The 19,071-nt window shown below is 38.4% G+C and overlaps 1 protein-coding gene across 11 annotated transcripts in view; it reads left to right on the top strand.

The window, feature by feature from the left end:
- Positions 1-19,071, top strand: part of PPP1R13B (protein phosphatase 1 regulatory subunit 13B) — a 58,974-nt gene that overhangs the window by 8,654 nt on the left and 31,249 nt on the right. For 5 of the 11 annotated variants that reach the window (XM_015865539.3, XM_015865536.3, XM_015865538.3 and 2 more), the window contains exons 1-3: positions 479-1,768; positions 10,157-10,304; positions 18,004-18,123. In XM_015865539.3, coding sequence (XP_015721025.2) covers positions 1,643-1,768; positions 10,157-10,304; positions 18,004-18,123 — 394 coding nt within the window. In that variant the 5' untranslated portion in view covers positions 479-1,642. Of the gene's footprint in view, positions 1-478; positions 1,769-5,520; positions 5,554-10,156; positions 10,305-18,003; positions 18,124-19,071 lie in introns of those variants that run through there. The other 6 variants (XM_085549534.1, XM_085549533.1, XM_085549532.1 and 3 more) reach the window with 2 other exon arrangements.

The following is a 19,071-nucleotide window of genomic DNA, read 5'->3' as shown; positions in this document are numbered from 1 at the left end:
AACAGGATAAAAGAGGAAAATGCAGTGATGCATGTTTTCTAGTTCATACTCCTCTTTGAAAAGGTCCCGATTACTCACAGTTGTGGCAGGCTTTAGATCTGGACCTCCCCGTGTTATGTATATTGAACCTTCTATTGCAAATGCAGCGTTCAGAAGTCTTGGCAGTTTTTCTGTTGCTGTTCAGAAACATTCAGTGCGTAGCAATAGTTGGAGGAGGGGCGCAGTGTGTTAGTACAGGCCCTGCTTTGTCTCTCAAATATTTATTCATATGATAGTTTGTTTTTCTGGCAGATAAAGATCTGTTTTTGGAGAGCAACCAGTTTTGATTTTTTTTCACTCTTTCAAAAGCAAAACAACCCTTCCCATTTAATGAATATCCTCTAGATTCTCATTTATCTAAAATGTCCTCAGTCTTTCATAGGTTAATGTTTCATTGTTGCATTCTGAATGTCTGAAATGCTTCTACTCGTTCTATTCCCAGTAAAGCCATCTACGTGACACTTGTTTGCTGAGGAGGAAGGAAGGCTGCACAGGATCACAATGTTTGCATTTCTAACTAAACGCGTTAAGGAAGGACAGCGCTGTTTCTGAATGTTGAGACAGATTCCATATTTAGCCTTACTCGTTTTTTCTTCCTTCTGCTTGTAGAGAAGGGTAATGCCGCAGTTCTGTGGATTGCCAAATTGTGCTGAGGATCTATTGCTCATCCCTTCCTGCAGTTAATATGTACGGGGTTGCTCAGAAAATGTAACATCTCTCTGCTGTAAGAGAAATGGGTTGAGTTCTATCGTGTGTGCTTTTTTGTTTTGTTCTTTCCCCCTGGGTCACTGGCTTACTCTCTTCATTTTCTCTATTAAGGGAATGTATTGAGGCATAGAATATGCTTTGCTTGTGCAATTGCAGAGTAAGAGCTAAGCTGGTGCCATCTTGCTGTCCCCCACTCAGGATCCCGTACGGTGTTGACAGGAATGATGATAAACACTCCCTGTCCCTTGACATGAAGAGGCAGTCAGACCACAGTTTACCATTTTGTGTTCTCGACTGCTTGAATTACGTCCAGCAAGAAGGAAGAGTTTGCCAAGAACGGAGTAGTACTTATGCCTAAAAATACTATAGTTGAAGTGCATAATGGGTTTTGTTGTTTTCTTTAAGCTGATTGGTCTTGTTAAATCATTTTACTGATTTAAGAGATGTATTGTGGCAAAGTCTCTGGGAGTTGTTGGCATGCTTTGCTCTTGGAACTTCTGCTCATCTCCTTGCCCTCTGCAGCAGAGAAATCACTTGTCTCTTCTGAGGCAGACGGAGCCTTATATGTAAATTTATTTAAGATGAATATTTAATGTTTGTCATTATAATATTAAACAAAGATGACTATTGCACAATGAGAGGATAGCAGAACTCCCCTACTGCAACCTTGCCTAATTAGGGGAAACTTGATCTCGCCTATCTTGTTCCTGTCACAACTGTGGCCTGTCTTGTTTCTTTGGAACATCTTATCACTGCTCGTCATTGCTGCTAGAATTCGGATGCCAGCAGACCAAAAATACTCCATTTAAGTAGTTTTTCACTGTAGCTGCCGCACAGGAACTGTTGTAGGTTTTAGCTCTGCACGGTATATTTAATCACTGCTGTAACTGTCCACATGAAGAATATTTTAAGAATGGTTCTTCAGAATATTATAAAAACACCAAAAGAGAAATCCTGGCTACTGGAAAAGACTGGACGTAACTCGAAAAAGCGGACAAGGGACAGAGTTATAAAAAAGAAGGTGGGATGTCTTTGCTTTTTGTTATTTGCTGTGAAATTGGGTTTTAGAAGAAAGCGCAGAGTGCTGAGCACTGATTTCTTATCATGGCTCAGTGTGTTTGTAGGTGAAATCTTTCCGTGATGGGGTTCTTTTGTGTGACAAATATCTGAGTATTTAAGAACTGAGTATTTAAGTTGGAGTTTCTTGGGTAGGGGGGAGGAAGGGTAGGGAATTTTTGCATGCTTGCTTTTATTTGTTTGATTCAGCAGAAGTGGGGGCATGGCAGCAAAATAGAGCAGCTCTGAGTTTTTAAACCTCCCGTGCAGAATCTGAAGTACTTGAAAGAGTTAATTTCTATTCTGTGCAATTTCCACTCTGATGATGGAAGGAGAACTCTGCGGGCTGCCTGTTGAATCCCAAAGGGTATGTTCTTCTTTCACTCCTTACGTTTTTGCCAAGCCAGATAATGTTACATCACAGATTGAATGGCTGGTATTCCCTGAGATCAATCTGTGAAACAATCAGTATTTTGTTAATGGTTTCCCCTCAGTGGAAGAAAGCGGAGGCAGTTTGTTCTCATTGTGCTCTATGGAAAGTAAGAGGAGAGCTGCTTCTGATTGTAACTTTACATATGGGTGTAAGTCTGTAGATTTCATAGATGTTTGTAAAATGAAAGTGTTGCTGGGTTGGCCACAAGCTGCCTTTATTAACTGACAAAAGACAAATGTCCCCCCTCGAGATCCTTTTATTTCTTTCTTCCACTCAGTCAGCTTTGTCATGTGCTGTGGATTTATTTATTAGAAAACTTATTAAATGAAAAAGCACAATTATGTATTCTGTAATTATCTGATGAGGTTGATGGAGCAGCTGCATAGGAGACAAGCTTTTCTGGAATTCAGTGCTTTTTGGATGACTTTGCAGTAGCTGTCAACAAGGTCGAACGCAAGATTGTAGAAACATCAGCACCTCCCTTTCCCTGGCCTTGGCCAAACTATTTTTAATAATTTGAGAACAGTCCATTCTGTGATACAAGTTCTGTGCGACTCTTGTGTTGCGTGCTGGTTTTTACGTTAAGTGTTCTTTCAGGACAAGTAACCCCAAATGTTGGGCTTGACTTTGTTCTTCAGCTTTGCCTTGAGTTGTCGTGAGTTGCCTTTGAAAGGATCTCAAAGTTCTGCTGATCTCAAAATGCAGTAATCTTCAATAAGACTTTTCCTTGTATCTTCTGCCTCCCAAGAAAGTTACGGACTCCTTTTTCTTTAACTTTCTTTTTTTTTTTTGTAGCTTTCTTCTAATCAAATGGAAAGCTGAGTTTCTTTATTAAATAAAATGATCTCTGAATGCGAGTCACCTTGGATTAATTTGGTTTTGTTCCTAATTTATTGTATGTTCACCTGAGTTTACAGCAAACCTTACAGGAACTGGAGTTATATTGTTTTCCAGTAACATATCTTCCTTAATGGTTAGGAAAGCAAAATGCATAACAGTGTTTTTTAAATGTGTTGTTTCTGTCTCTCCAGCTGAGTAAACAGAATAGGCGGTTAATGTTGTAGAACTGTTATTTCAAGCTGTTCATGCTTCTAATGTATGATGTACGGGTTATCATGACAGATTGGAAAGATTTAGAGCTCTCAACATGAGCCTGGGATTGAGTGAGATGTGGCTGCAGTACCACAGTGATTCCTCCCTTCCTTTCCACAGGAGCCTCAGGGCCACAACTCATCCTGTACTGCATTTCCAGTTTAATTTAACTCTGAACCTTTTGGTTTGGAGGATGCTGGGCTGGAGATATGAACACTAGAAATGCGAGCATCGTGCATTTTCAAGGAGTTCCCATTAACAAGCCCAAATGATTGTTAACATGCACAGATGTAGCAGGCGTTTGCTAGTTTCTTAAATACATTAGCAACTTATTTTTTCTTTTTAATCAGAACAAAATTGATGTGCCTGCTGATTTGTTTTCCTCCCAGTGCTATAGATAAATGCCATTGAAATTAGGCAGGCAGTAATGAATGAAGTTTATCATTCAAAGATTTACAGACAAAAAGTATTGTAGAACAGAAATTGAGTATCTTCAGCAAAGCCAGCAAGTATCCTAGGATGTTCTGAGGAAGTCTCAGTTTGCTTCTCTTCATGGCTGATAGATGGTGAGGACTCCCATTCAATAGGCCTGTAACAAATCAGAGCATAGCAATTCAGCAAGGTGAGAAGACAGTTCAAAGAAAAGAAAGTAATGACCCCTGTGAGGGGCTTAGGAAGCCCAGCATCAACTGATGAGTGCACAGAGCCTTTCAGGTTTCTGCCTCCTGCCTTTAACAGTGGTTGTTTTACATACTGAAAGATAACGTGTGGCCTGGAGTCTTTTAAACAGTGAAATTTCAAAGCCTTGCTCTGGAAAAAATAAAAATAGTTTCATTTAAACTCTAATGTTAGCTAATGACGAAATGTACTTGGCAAGAACTTGTTGGCATACCTTAAGCTATCACTGTGCTCTGAAGTCTCTTATGCTGTAACTTGTGCCTTGGCAGTCCTTTTGTGGAATTATTTGCATCAAAGAGCAACAACAAGATCCCTTGCTGTTCCTCCAGATGTAGCAATTTAGGAATCGAGCCAACAGATAATGATGCAGGGATGTTGAACTCATTCTGTAGCGAGTGCCAAATTACATTTTCCACTATAAAACATCACAAGAGGCATGTTTTATATATTTCTGTAACTTCAGGCTGTGTCCCTTTAGCTCATGATGATAAATATTGCACTTGGACAGATTTCCTTTTAAATTAAATAGTTTTGTTTGTACAGATTTCCTTTTAAATTAAATAGTTTTGTTTGTAGCACAACCTCTTAGTCCTTTAACTTGTCCCTTTTTGGCTATAGCCATTTTACCTTCTGTAGCCACATGCTTATTGCCCCTCTCTTTAACTAATTTATCCAAATCCCAACTGCTGCTGGCTTTCAAAGGAGCAGTCTGAATGCAAAAGGCAGCATTCCAATGTTGTGACAAACAACAAACAGCTTCTGTAAAGATAAAGCCTGCAGAGCTGGCGGAGGTTTAGCACCATGGCTTCTGATGGAACAAAGTGGGTTCTGAACCTCCATTTGAGTCCATGGGTTGCTCGCGTGTTTATGCAAGTGAACTTTTAAATTACCCTTGTTTCATCAGGTTTTGTTTTCCTGGAGCTCTGGAAGCCTTCCAGTGAGCTACTACTATTCCTTTCATTATAATCTGCAGACCTGTCTTGCTTAGTTGGGTGTATTTAAATACTTGATGATGGTTGCTCTTTCCTTCCTCTAACATTATTTCTCTGCTATCCCGGAAGCCTGCCTGTGGTTGGACTAAGAGGCTTCACCTTCTGAATCTGCCCTTTGTGCTGAGGGGTCTTCTCTTTGAGTAACACAGAGCAACGGTGTTGCAAGTGTTGCTTCTGCAAATGAATAACAAGCAGGTGTATGTTCCTGAAATAATCCAAATCCTGTGGAATGCTGGCTGTCAGGGCTTATGTTCCGCAGAGGACAAAAGCAACAGTTGTAAAAGTCCTGAGAGAAAACATCTGTGAGGTTCTTTTCCCCCCTTCTTTAAGCCATTGCATGCATGTGGGCATGATGGAACTAAAGGAAGATCTTATATTTATCTACAACGAAATGTGTTCGTTTAATGCTTCTTAACAGCCTGAAGAAGAATCATCTGATGTTTTTAGCATTAGAGACCTGCTACCAATTGCGTGAATTCTTTTGCAGGTCATTGGGAAGCAGTTGTCTTCAGATTCAAAGCAAGTGTATAAAGGAGCATGGCATTGGTTTTGCAAGTATGCAGCCTGGCTTTACTCCTTTTTGTATTCTACAAGTCTGTACTGGTTACACTGCTTTTGTGCGTGGTACCAGTGCAGTCAGCAGCCATGACTGAACACTAAACTTTGGTCTAAACTGTTTGGTATGGATTAGTTGTGAGAAAATGCATTCAGAAATATGGAAACTGTACTCATTTATTTCTCGCCCTGTACATAAGAACGGGGAAAAGATGTTAAAAAGAAGCAATGATAAATGCAGTAAGGAATAGAAATGTGTTTGATTCTTTTATTGCAGTGTACTTCTGATATTTTGTATAAATTCTTCAGGAAATCTACATTTAAAAAGCGTAGTTTCAATCTAAGGTGAGTTATTATTGGGACAAAGCGAGCTGGTGAATAACTTGTTTGTTAGGCTTGCTTTAAAGATTCCTTCTGAGTATATGAAAGTGAGGTGGTTCAATCTTACTGCTTTTCTGAGACTTATGTATATTAGTCAGCATCAGAGATTTACTTGGGATTTGTTTGTTTCGAAATGTCACAGTAAAAATAAATTACTTGAGTCAAGAATACTTTATGTAGCATTAATTAAAACAGTTTTGTGTTTATAACTTCGTAGTCTGGTTTCTTTCAAGATATAATTGCTTAAAGCTTCCCCTAATAAAGTCTATAGTCTGAAAAGGGACTGTGTATGTGTTGCAAAGCAAATTCAATTCAGTCTTGGTGCTTGAAATGTGCAACTAGAATTGCTACAGCTTTAACTAATGCAAGATTTATGTAGTGGCATGAATTCCACGCAAACGAACTTGCATGGCGTATTAGCCTGAAACATCACCTTGTACTGTGTTATCTGAGTTAGTAAATTAACCTGGGTGTAAGGCAGTTGAGGGATTTTTATGGCCTAGTTCAGGCTGTGGGATTTAGTTCTATTGAAACAGTGGTGTTTTATATCTTGGGGTAGCATAGGGATTCTTTGAACAAGATGTATGTATTATCTCTATGAAAATAATTGTCAAGGATAATCCAAATACATACCTGTTCTTCATACTTAGAAATACTAGCTGAAGATCAAAGCATTGGTTTTTGGTTTTATGGGTGGCTGTGGGTGGGTGTTATTTATTTGCAGGACTGCAGAAAAAGGGTGAGAAGATGCTTCTGAATGAAGCTGGAAGTTCTTAACTTTCTAGGCAATTCCAAAACTAAGACACAACAGGCTGCATCAGCCATAGCCTTCTGGTTTTGTGTAGTTCTTACATGGTTTTTTCCCAATGATAAGTAATACTATTATACTGGAAGAATGAAACCACGTTTGCTAAACTCAGGTAGGAGTGTCTAGGACAGACTGAACAAGTTCATAGAGAACAAAGGATATCAGGCTCATTTTTAAGTTTGTTTCTGTATCTGTAATATGGATGGTATTTGTAGTATGTAGGGTGTTTGTCTGTGGCATTGTGGGATCTTACTGTAACAGAGGAGAGTTATGAATGCATCACTGCTGCAGAGCTCTTGCAGTCTTGGTTTGATGTGAAGTGAGGGTTGAACTGGTCAGCTGGAGGAGTCTAAATAGACAAAACAAGATGCATCTGTGATCAATAGCTTTTTTTCAGCTTAGTGGTAGCTTGTGTGTATTCTGTTTTGTAACCAGAATGATAGAGGAAGTTGTTCATGGAAAGTGGGTCACTTTCCATGTGAGCATGGATATGAGCATGATAAACAGGGCTGTGTGCAAGCTGTATGGGACTTGAATTGGTAATTCACAAGAGTTAACTGAGGGTGATGAAGGTTTGGGAGTCATCAGTAAGAGATCAGGTCTAGAAAGGTAAAATTGCAATCTCTATGGTAAATGCTTGCTGAAACTTGTGGGCAATGTGGAAAGAGAGGAGGTAGGAATCAAGGATAAAGATCTTGTGAATTTATCCCCCTCTCCTGCTCCTTGAGAAATGGCAGGAGTGATTAAATGTAGCTCCAGCGAGTGTGATGGGAGAGGAAAATTGGAACTGGAGAAATGGAGACAGCAGATGAAGAACACGTGTATTTCTCTTTGTTGGGTAAAGATTTCAGTTGAGTAGAAGGTTCTCAGTAAGCTGAGAAGTGAGTGAGATAACAGAGCAGCTTTGAAGACAGATTGTGATGTTGGTGGAGCTTACTTGCCATGGCATAGAACTGAACTGTGAAGGGTTATACTAGAAGTGGGGAAGAGTAAATAGGAGCAGGAATTGGAAGTTGGAATACAGCCATTGGTTTGGAAGCAGGAGTAGCAGAGGAGGGTAGCAGACAGGTGGCATCTGTATATTGCAAAGGCAAGGGCAAGATTTGAAGTTCAGTATAAATTCCGTAGAAACAAAATGTAACACAAAAGCACTGAAGTGACGTTGCCACGAGTCGTGGGTGGATCCTATTGCATACTGTTGTGTCTACGCATTAAGGTTTTTGATGATTGAACTGGATTGCTGCTATGATTATGAACTCACTTTTAAGAACATGGGTTTTCACAATTGTTCTCACTGGGAATCAATTTAAAATGAGAAATCAAAGGAGTTATCAGTTCTCCTGCATCCTGATCCTTGGGTAAGAACATTTTTTTTTCATAAAACAAATTTACATCAGTGGGTGTACTGTGTATTTCACAAGTATGCCTTGCTCATATTCTTCAGCAGCGAATTTCAAGGTTCCATCAATACTTCTTTGTATTTTTCCCTTATGAATTACCTCTGATTATTATTCCATCTCCAGCACGAATAGGGAGAGCTATGACTCTGACTTGAAAATCTAATTAATGTTGCAAGATGTTAATAATTCTCAATATTTTGAGTCTTCCTTTGTTTCAGGCCATCTGTTTCACAGCACAGCGTTTCAGTTCCCATGGTGTTACTCCGACAACCTGTTAAAAATAAATAAATCCTTACTTTAACAAGTTTGCTTGGGAGCAATATGAGATCAGCTGGCTACAGCACCTTGCCTCCTTGTTAGCAAGCCACCTTTCCTGGCTGTCTTGCAGATGATATTGTGAGTGACATCGTGCCTTGGAGAAAGCAGAGTGCTAATAATGTCATCCGAAATCAGTCCTGGATGACAATGTCTGAGACTAGGGGAAGATTTGAATTAAGCAGTGTAAAGTTTTGAGCAGGCTTTGTGGAGTTTTTCCTTGCAACCACAATCCTGGACTTCTGGGGTGGATGGTTCAAGGAAGCTGTGGAATTTCCATCATGAAAGGTTCTTCAGAACAAGTTGAACAAGCATCTCTGCAGGATAATTTCAGTGTAGTTGATCCTGCCTGAGGCCAAGAGACTGGATCAGATGACCTTGTAAGGCTCCTTGTAAGTTTTATGCTCATATAGGACTCTTTTCTCTTAAATACCAGGTGAAATTCCACTACTAGATTCTGTATCAGATGTATATTCTGTAAAAGGTTCCACCTCTACTGAGTTTTGGCTGCCAGTGACTCTTTTTGTGTATGGGGAAAATAACATTGTGAGCTGTAAACAATAGCTGGTTACAGACATCTTCATTATCTGTGGTTGTATCCTCTCTGTACTATAGCTTGCTTTAATACTACTGCTGGAGAAACTCAAGGGTGAGTGCTAGTATATTTACAGCCCTGGGGGGCTGCTCTTTGCATGGAAATGGAGATAATTGGAAAACTTCAGGATAAATACAAGCTTGGCAGGCGGAGGGAGGGAAGAAATGTGGGCTAAAATAGCCTGAAGGTCTGATGAGGAGACTGAGAGCTGGAAACATCCAAATTGCTTGGAATTTGTCCCGTGCTTCTGAGGTAGACAGTGCTGGGGTAGATTGCTCTTGCTCAGTGTGTAGCTATTAGTAATGCAGACCTCCAGTTTGGGACAGGTAGTATGTCCCAGAAATGGAAAAGTCTTACAAATGGGCAAGATCTATGCAAATTGAAGTGGAGAAGCGCTCATTTAATGAAGGTCTGCTAAATGATTAGGTTTAATCTTTGTATTTGTAATTCTCGTATTCTTTAGGGGCATCTGTCACATCTTTGAGATACTGCTTTATCTGTCTTCCATTGCTTTGAGTTTACAGAAGAGTACTGTGACTTGTTTATTGATTGGAAATGCAGGTGTGAGGGAAATGAGTTGTTATAATGTTTAAAAGTATCCAATTTTGGGCAAGAGCTGAAGGTTGGGTATCTCATTGAGGAGAAAGGAATTTGAGTAGCGATTTATTTCATCCTAGGTTAGTGTTATCTCTTAGAACTAGGCTTTTCCTTTAAAGTTCATTCTACTTTTTCTTCCTTCTGTTTTCTTTGACGTGAAGTCATCTGGAATATTTTTAAGGTGGCAGCTTTCCAATCGGAATAGCTGGGAGCAGTTACTGGAGGGGAAGTTGTCCTTTGATGTTATAGATCTGAATGAAGGAGGCAAGCTTAGTACTTCTGCCACAAGGTTACACATCCGTCTGATCAACGCAGCAAGCTTGGGGTGGGAGCTGAAGAATGGGGAAAACTGATTTCTCAGAGGTTTTAGCTCCAGCAGGTAACTAAGCAGCTGCAACCCTTCACAAAATCTGACTTTCTGTCCCTGTGCTTGATGGTTTTTGTCTCGTTTTAGCCATATTCTAGTCATGATTTTGAGTATTCTGCTTTTTTTTTTTTGTCTTTCAGATGATATTAACAGTGTTTCTGAGTAACAACGAGCAGATTTTGACAGAAGTTCCAATTACACCAGAAACAACCTGTCGCGATGTAGTAGAGTTCTGCAAAGAGCCTGGAGAAGGAAGCTGCCATCTGGCTGAAGTATGGCGTGGAAATGGTAAGCAAAATGTATGGTGGAAACTGATTTAAATTCATATGGCAATTACTTAAACAAAAAACAGCACCGTGTTTTCAATGTCAGTGATTTCTAATAGTACTTTACCTTTTTTTCTAGCAAAATTTTGTGCAACGTGAGGTGTTCAATGTCTGTAGGGATCAGTGCAATTCTTTCTGATTTTTTTTCTCTCTATTCCTTCCCTTGGCATGGACTAACTGATAAAATGTGTGTCTAAAATGTTAGTCTTCTGTATTTAAGATTTTCAAGTTATATAAAGTATTAAATATCTGCCTTATTATGAATAAAAATAAATAAAGATGGGTGTATTTTCACTTCTAGGTGTCATTTATTTCAAAGAGACATACAGCATCTTTGGGATGGAGTAGAATTCAGATAACAATTTGGAATGTCAGCAATCTGCTCATACAATAGATGGATGCAGATTATAAACTGGACTATTTCCAGTCCTGCTTCCTCACTGTTCAACACAGAAACACTACCTGAAATGTAACACTGCTTATAACAGAATCTTATACAGTCTGTATAGTTTTTTCCTCCTGCATCTTGAATAACAGAAGCTCTGCAGATAGAATTGTGCCAGAATAAGATGCATTAGCTCCAAATTTCTCATGAATCAAAAATTTCACACTTCTCTTGGAACAAGTAGCTCCAAGTCTCTTGTCTTATTGTGTTGCAGTTTTTATTTTGCAGAACAAAGGGATGATCGTCTTCAGGACAATATCAAAAAGTTTATTATGGGTTCTGCTTCTAGAGGAGCTTGTGCAGTTAAGTGTAGTGCAAGCTTCCAGGTTATACTGTACCAACATATGGGTAGGATCAGTGGACGGGTGAAGATAATACGTTCTCATCCTCCAGTTACTAAGGTTACTCCTTCTTAAAGTAATATTTGTTATTGGGTTTTGTATGAAGTCTGATGGGGCCATAACTTGAGATAGGATTCTTCATTCTTTACAGAGGGGTGTCATTTCTTCAGGGCCTGTTTATTCATTTTGTGAAGCAGACAAGTTTATTGCATTATTCAGATGCTTGTGGAGTTTTAAGCTTTAGCAGTCTCAAATAGTTTTTTTCATTTCCTAACTGTTCTAAGACTGTATAAGGAGAAAATGGGGCTCAACAAGTAGTTTTCTCACTGGATGGGAATTTGAAGAGTTAGGTCAGAGTAAGCAGGGGAGAGGCTGAGCATTTCTGCAGTTCTAGGAATAAGAAATACAAAATGACTTAACTGAGAAGACCCTTTTAAGGATGAAGCTTATTTCAAAGTTAAAAATTTTCCAGTTTGGAAGTTTAGGTTATAGGGGGGGAGGGCTATAAATCCCAAGTGCATCATATAAGTTTATAAGATGGACCTGCAGACTTTGTTTAACAGCACTTACTTATCCCTAATATTTTGCAGTCACTGGCCTGTGAAAGTGTAACATATATGGTATTATTTGTCCTTCTGCTTTCACAAGTGCTTTGAGGATGTACTTAAAAAATCTGAAGAATGTTCTCAGCAGCAAAAGAAACTCTAGCCTATGATCCACAACATCTTAAGACTTTTATGCCTTGTAACCCCAGTAAATGCAAGCACAAACTTTCTCTGTTTACTTCTAAAATTGAGAAAATACTTCATTTGTGTAAATAGTGCATTGTCAGCTAACTGAAGGTAAAGGTTTGTATCAAGTGAGAAATAAAATTTATCCAGGGAAAGGTGGAAGAACTAATACTAGATTTTAGCGTTTACCCTGTGAATTGTGTGTCTTAGATCCTATTAACATCTACCTCTCCATCAATTATACAGTTAATAAAATGTGGAGATAACTGCTTTTGGCCAGTTATTACCTACTTGACAGAGCATCATAGTTTCCCCAGTTCTCTGAAGCAGATGTCCAAGCTTAGAAGCAGGATGCTTCCCAACACTTCTACCTGTTGAATGGGAATATCAAACTTCAAACTGTGCTTGTGGCTCAGCAATCACAAATCTGTCTCACTCAAGGTGATTAGTGTACGGATTATATTTCACTGAGAATGTGGAAGAAAACGACTAGAAAAGAATAGGGGCAAAAAGAAAAAAACAAGAAAGCAAACTAAAAAACCCTAAGCCATTCTGGAGCTATTGGACAGACCTATACCATCATTAAAATGGTGTTCTGCACCCTGTTTCTGAAATCTGACAGGAATCTTGGGACAAGCACTTTGTTTCTTAGGTGTATGATATGTAATCTGTGAGCCGGTGGCCTCAACTTCTTACTTAAGAGTATATAAGTTTCTTAGTGAAACAAATTGAAATATCTTTTCAAGAGCATAGGAATGATAGTTTTCTGTCAGCTGCTCCTTGGAGCTAAATTAAACTTTACCATTGCAGTTTTTAAAAATAACTTTGCCTGAAGCAGAGATCTGCTGTAGAAACCATGAGTCAAAACAGTTACAACAGCGAACAACCCAAACCATGGTTCATAGTGGGAAGTGTGAAATAATTTGCAATGAAGGTGCTGTGTACTGTGCCAGCAAATGAGTATTTTTTGTCTCCTTAATAATTACACTCGCTCTGACACCTCAGTCCTTACCCTCAAAGAGAGATCTATGAATGTTCTCTTCAGATTTATGAATCTTGAAAAGTAAAATTAATACCAAAATTTAATTCTCAAAGTTGGGGACTGGATGAAAACGCTGACTTTTGATACATGTTATAAGTAGTCTACACTGATCAGGGGACAGATTGCAGCTCTCTCCCTTCTATAAGACAGATCTGTCACACCTGTCCCCATGCAAATGTACTTACCTGCTGTGTTCTACAGATCATCTCTTTTAGGTTATCTGATTGAATAACACACATCTATTATAATTCTAAGCTATTGGGGTTGTAGAGTCTAATTTTGGTATTAAAATAAAAAATTGTGTGGCCAGATGCTTGTTTTCTAAAATGTATCAATCTAACAAAATAATCAGTCTTAATCTTTTCAATATGTGTGTATAAATAAGTAACTCAGATATATGTCATTTTACTTAGTCTTAGAGGGGGAGGAAAGAGAGATTACTTGTTTTCCAGTAAGGTGCTGATTGTGAAATCCTTCCAAACTTGGCATCAACAGTGATTTGAGATTGCTAGTTTAGAAAAGGGTTGCAATATCTCAGCAGTTGGAGAGCTTATTTATTTTAATGTTAGATTTTTCTTTCTGTTTGATTTTGCCTGGTAAAGAAATGGTTGAGGACCTTCCCAAGAGTTGTAAAATAGATATTGTCTGTATTACAGTTAAGAAGCTGAATCTCCTCAGAGTTGAGTGGTATAAGGTTTGGTCAAAGTGCATTTGGTTTTAGTATTTTGTTCCACCTCTTTTCCAGTTTCTTGGATTGCTGAAAAACACAGCAGCATTTGTGTTTGATGTGTCAGTGAATTTAAATAGCACCTTGTGCTTTTTCAGGTTGAAGTTTCCTCTCTTGGATTTCTCATGCTATGACAGGGCAAAAAAATGCAGAAGGTTCTTCCTCATTCCTCAGCAATTGCAAATTATGATGGGTATGGATGTCACAAGACAGGTATCATGCCAGAAACCTGTAGTGCGTTTCAAAAGAGAATAGGTTTCAACCTTTTAAATCCACCCATTGCTCAATTATCTTGCTTCATTTACATCTGGAATGCCCTTCAGCAATTGGTAATGTTAGTCTTCCTGAACTTAGTTGTAAGAGGCTACTGACTGCGCAGGAAATAGAAGTGCCCTTGTAGTAAACAGCTGCAAACCTGAGATGGTAAAGACGCTTTGTTATCTTGGAGTGAAATCTTGACTATGGGGACGATCTGTTTCTTTTTATTCTGGTTTCACATACAGCAAGCATTACTGTGTTTATTACAAATATCTTTATCCATGTAATCAGGATAAAAACAGATTCTGATGCCTAAAAGTTTTTCTGCTTTACATATAAGGCGTATCATTCTAACAGAACAATCTTTGCAGTTCTTTTCTAATACGTCCCTGCAGTATGTGCATTCTGATCTTCCAAGGTGGCTCAGTCTTTACAGGAAACTTAAACTCACCTGTTCTCAACATTTCAAAGGAAAAGTAGAAAGTTCAGTACTCAAGTTAGTATTCCAGAATTTTTGTCTAACTTCCATCTTAAGAGAGTATTTGCAATGATTGAAATATGCATATATGATTGTTTTTTGCTTATCTTTTCACATAAAGAGGAATTTATTATTGAAGTATACTATTGGTATTTATTACTGCTCTATGCTCATTCCACTATTTTACCTTATTTTTTTCCTCTTGTATTTTTACAATTACTGACAGATATATTTAAAGCTATGATAACTGGGAAGCATTTAACTGCAGTGCTTTTTTATTCTTAAATAACAAGCATTCCCAGAAACGCTCCTTTGTGCTAACCTGACTTGCAAAAAAAATCAGATCAGTGTTTTCTTCCTGCAGTTTATACAGATGAAATCATGTCTCGTGTCAAACACTGACGACCCTTTCCTCTTCCTGTTTCTTTTCCAAGTATCTTTTGTCTATCTGAGTTGCTCAGAATGATTACTGCATCATTTTTCTTTGCTTCAGTAACGATGCTCTCACTGCTGCTTTGTCTCATTTATGGCTTCACATTCGTTTCAAGTTGTTTTGGTGGAAGTACTGAAAAAGTAGTAGAAAATGTATTTCCCATTTCTCTACAGGGTCATGTGTGAAAATTATTGGCCTTGATTCCTGAAAATGCTCTATGTAAATAGGATGTTTGGTTTTGAATGGTTCCTAGGGTCAGGGCCTTGTACTGGGAGACCAGCTTAACCAGCAGTGATGCTGCAGCCACTCCTCACCATTCCAGAATTAGCCCAACCCTGTTCAGAAATCTAGTTTCTTGGTACTTGTTATCAGGCTTCCATTCTTACTAAGTTTAACTAGCAATCATTGTACTTGAAGAAAGAAAAAAAAAAAAGCGTAATGCTTCAGATCTTCTGTGTCCTCTGAGCTAAACTCTTGAGGTATTTTGCTCATTGTGATCTTTAGATTCTTGTTCCAATTTTAGTGGATTTACTTCAGAGCACTTGAAATCTTACCTCCCTCTAGGAGTTGGAAAACCTGAAAATCGTGTTTTTAAAAGTCCTTTTCAAGAACTAGTTGTAATAAGCCGCTGCCCTTACCCTTGTGTGCACAGACTCTATTGGCAACGTTTCTTGGAATCCACTTGAGTAAGGGTCAAGAAAAGGAAAAACATCTGTATTTTTTAATCCAGTGTGTTGATTTTCATTTATTTTTGGTCTGTTTTGCTTTTTGGGGGCGATATAGTAAGGACTAAGCTGATGAACATAATTAGCATGCAGTTTAAAAGACCCATCTCTACTAAAAGTGTATTTGCTGCTTAATTTTGGTTCTCGTAATGGATGTAATCTATATTTCAGGGCCTGAGTGGAGCTGCTGCATGAGCAGATATTGGTGGTAGTAGCAAGCATTTAAGGAGAGCTTTGAAGGCTAAGTATGGTTGGGTCCTGTATGAACAGCAACTGAGTCCTAACTGATAGATGAGCTCTGTTCCAAAGGGATGTGTGCTGGGCTCCATTGCTCTGAGACAATCAGAATGGAGTCAGGTTCAGATCCCTGAATCCAGAGTGCAATATGAGAAGAATATAAAACTATTAGAGGATGTCCAATGGAGTGCTACAAAGTGGATGAAGGTTCTAGAGAGCAAAACATAAGAGAATTGGCTGTGATCCCTGGTGTGCACAGCCCAAAGCAAAGAGGGCTGAGGCACAGCCTCATGGCGGCTGCAGCTCCTCACAGGGAGCCAATGGGCAGCACTGAGCTCTGCTCTGTGTGGCAGTGACAGGGTCTGAGGGAACAGTATGGAGCTGTGTCAGGGGAGGGGCTGAGAGGAGGGTTAGGGGATGCTCCAGAGGGTGGTGGGCATAGAGCAGCCTGCCCAGGGCAGTGGGGATGGCCATGAGCTGCTGGAGTTCGTGGATTGTTTAGACAACAGTGTGGAGCCAGAGTTTGGACTTGATGATCCTAACCAGTCCCTTCTAACCCCAGACCTTCCTGTTTGTTACGCTGCATCCTCAAGCATGTACTGCTTGCTGGAACTGAAAAGAGGATACAGGTCCATATGGGCAAGTGATCATTCAACAGAGACAACTTCCTGTGTTTCAGTGCCTGCTGTGGTCGGTATCCTTTTAGCCACATCCTTGGTTCTTCACAAAAGACTTTGAAAATAAAGAAAAAAACATATGGATAACCTTTATTTTTTCTTTCTTTTTTTTTTTCTTTCCTCATTCAGGAGGTGCTCTAGAGTTGTTTCCCTCTGCAGGGGGTGACACAGTAGTTCTGTTTGTGTGTTATCTGAAATTGTTAAAGATGCTCCTTAGGATGTGCTGATTTGTGGTTATAAAGAATATGAAGGTGTTGATGCGATTAAGCTGTTTGACATGACAGATTTTGACAATACAGTTACTGTAACAAATATATTGTGATTCAAGTGATCCAAATGTCTTTACATATTACAGTTAAGTTTCGAGGAGTATCAAGAGTTACATATAATTACACAGTTCATAACACATACAAATATAGGTAAATTTCATTATTAAAAGTTACAATGATTATGCCTTCTCTTTTTCTTCCTTCCTTTGTTCCGTCCTCCCAGGCTTTCTAGAAGATTACTTATATTTTTAAATAATTTTATCATCTTGTATCAAATGGATTAAATATGGAAGAGATAGATTGCTAGCAGTGTTTTGTCTGGTAGGAAATGCTGTAGTTTGAGTTTTAGGGGCAGAGGAGATTTTGCTTTTAATGACGAAGAATGCAAACCATCTTCTGGTTTCCATCCAAATCTGGTTTTCTGGACTAAATGTTGGTTTGAATGCTCAGAGCTGTACATAAGAAAGTGAATTAAATCTTTTCTGCTATCGTTGTATTCTGATTAGAAAGAATCTAATATTTTGCTTAATATTAGGAAGCTTTAAAAGGAAGGTTTTTCTTACCCTTAATAAAAACATAAAAATAAACACAAGTATATTTAAACACGGTGAAGTGTTTGCTTTTGAAATATGCATTCATTCTGAAATGCTAAATAACCATTTAGTAATGATAGATTTGATCAGTTTGGAAGAAGTAGCTGCAGTATGAGAATGTTTTACTTTTCTTCTATGGAAAACAAAGAGACGTAGTGTTGCACAGATCTTAATGTTTATTTGTTCAAATATTTGCCTGAAATTCCACGTATATTTCTTGAATAATGGAGTGGAGGCACCTGCTCAGGTTCTTAGGAGGTGAGATGTCAATATACTGATGTGGTTTTTAGTGTGAGTAGAAACTCTTAGATTCAGACTGAATTAATCATCTTAGTGATAGAGAAAAATACCCATCTGCAGAAGGAGTGCAAAAGTACAAAGATCATCACTGTGAAAAAAAGCTTTTGATGAGGAATTCCTGACATGATTAAACTAGAGTTTGTAAACACTGGTATTCGGTATGGTTTTGCAAACTGGCTGTGTAGAGCTGTAAAGCAGTGAGCTGTGTTACAGTAAGAAGGCTTGCTTTGAACTATCCAGCTGTTCTTCAGTTGGTGTGCTCTTGTTTCTTGGTCATTGCATATCAGTAAGCACATCGAAGGGATTTAATTACTAGAAAAATGGCATTCTTAATTTTAACGAGAGTTCTATAAAGTTTTGCCTAATTTGAAATAGTTGTGATAGGCTTTTTGATTTTCTTTTCAGAACGTCCTATACCCTTCGACCACATGATGTATGACCACCTACAGAAATGGGGTCCCCGGAGGGAAGAGGTGAAATTTTTTCTTCGGCACGAGGAGTCACCAGCTGAAAGTAATGAGCAGGGTAAGTAGACTTATCTTGTAGCGCTGTCACCGAAACATTTCACATGTCTTCTGAAGTGAGTTCAGTTATCAGTTCTTTCAGTAAATTTCAGTAGATATATGCAATGCAGCTTCCTTGTACCAAAGTCATTTTGAACATTCCTCAGTGTCATGTTTATTCATGTTCTCAAATTCCCTTCTCTAGAATAATTACTACCAATCTGTTGAGCAATTCTTTTGTAGTAAGAATGGTTTCTGTTATGCTTAGTAGTTAAGGAAAAATTCGATGCATGAGAGGTTTAATACACCTTTGCTTTTTGAGAGGATGGGAAGGTTCTTCCTTTCAGTTCCCCCCAGAGAAAAGATTCAGTGAAATACTTTGCATCCCTCTGAAACTAAAATCGGTTTTACAGACATCACTGAGAGACATCACACAAGCTTTACTTTCTCTGTACTTCATATATACATGAAGTACATGTATATATGTATATGTATATATGAAGTACAGAGAAAGTAAAGTTATATATAGGAAGTAATAATTTATATCTTGAAATATTTTTGGTCTGTTGTACAAAAAAGGTCTTTGTGTGAAACAATGCCATGTTAGATGAGGGGCTTTATTTAAAGACTGGAATCAATAGAAAAAAATCTTATTTTTCTGATCTAACTGGTATATTTAGAGGCTGTATGTTATTTTATTTATTGTACTCACACTGGATGAAGGATAGGAATGAAATCTCAAAATGAAGTGTATATTTGTATGCTGAGATTATCGTTACTCATTGAACTAATCAGACCACTGACAATTGAATGTCAAGTTTTATCTGAGACCTTATTGTTTTGATCTGAGGATTCTTTTCATATCCTTGTGGCTACTGTTTGCTTAGAATGCCAGAAATAGCTGGTCCAAAATTATGTTATATACAATATATTATGTAATAATGTAATCAAATAAGGGTTTTATACTTAT

This window comes from Coturnix japonica, chromosome 5 (genome assembly GCF_054131305.1).
Source record: "Coturnix japonica strain WE chromosome 5, WE-NBRP24, whole genome shotgun sequence".
Taxonomy (NCBI): Eukaryota; Metazoa; Chordata; class Aves; order Galliformes; family Phasianidae; genus Coturnix; species Coturnix japonica.
This window is presented reverse-complemented; position numbering and strand designations above follow the sequence as displayed.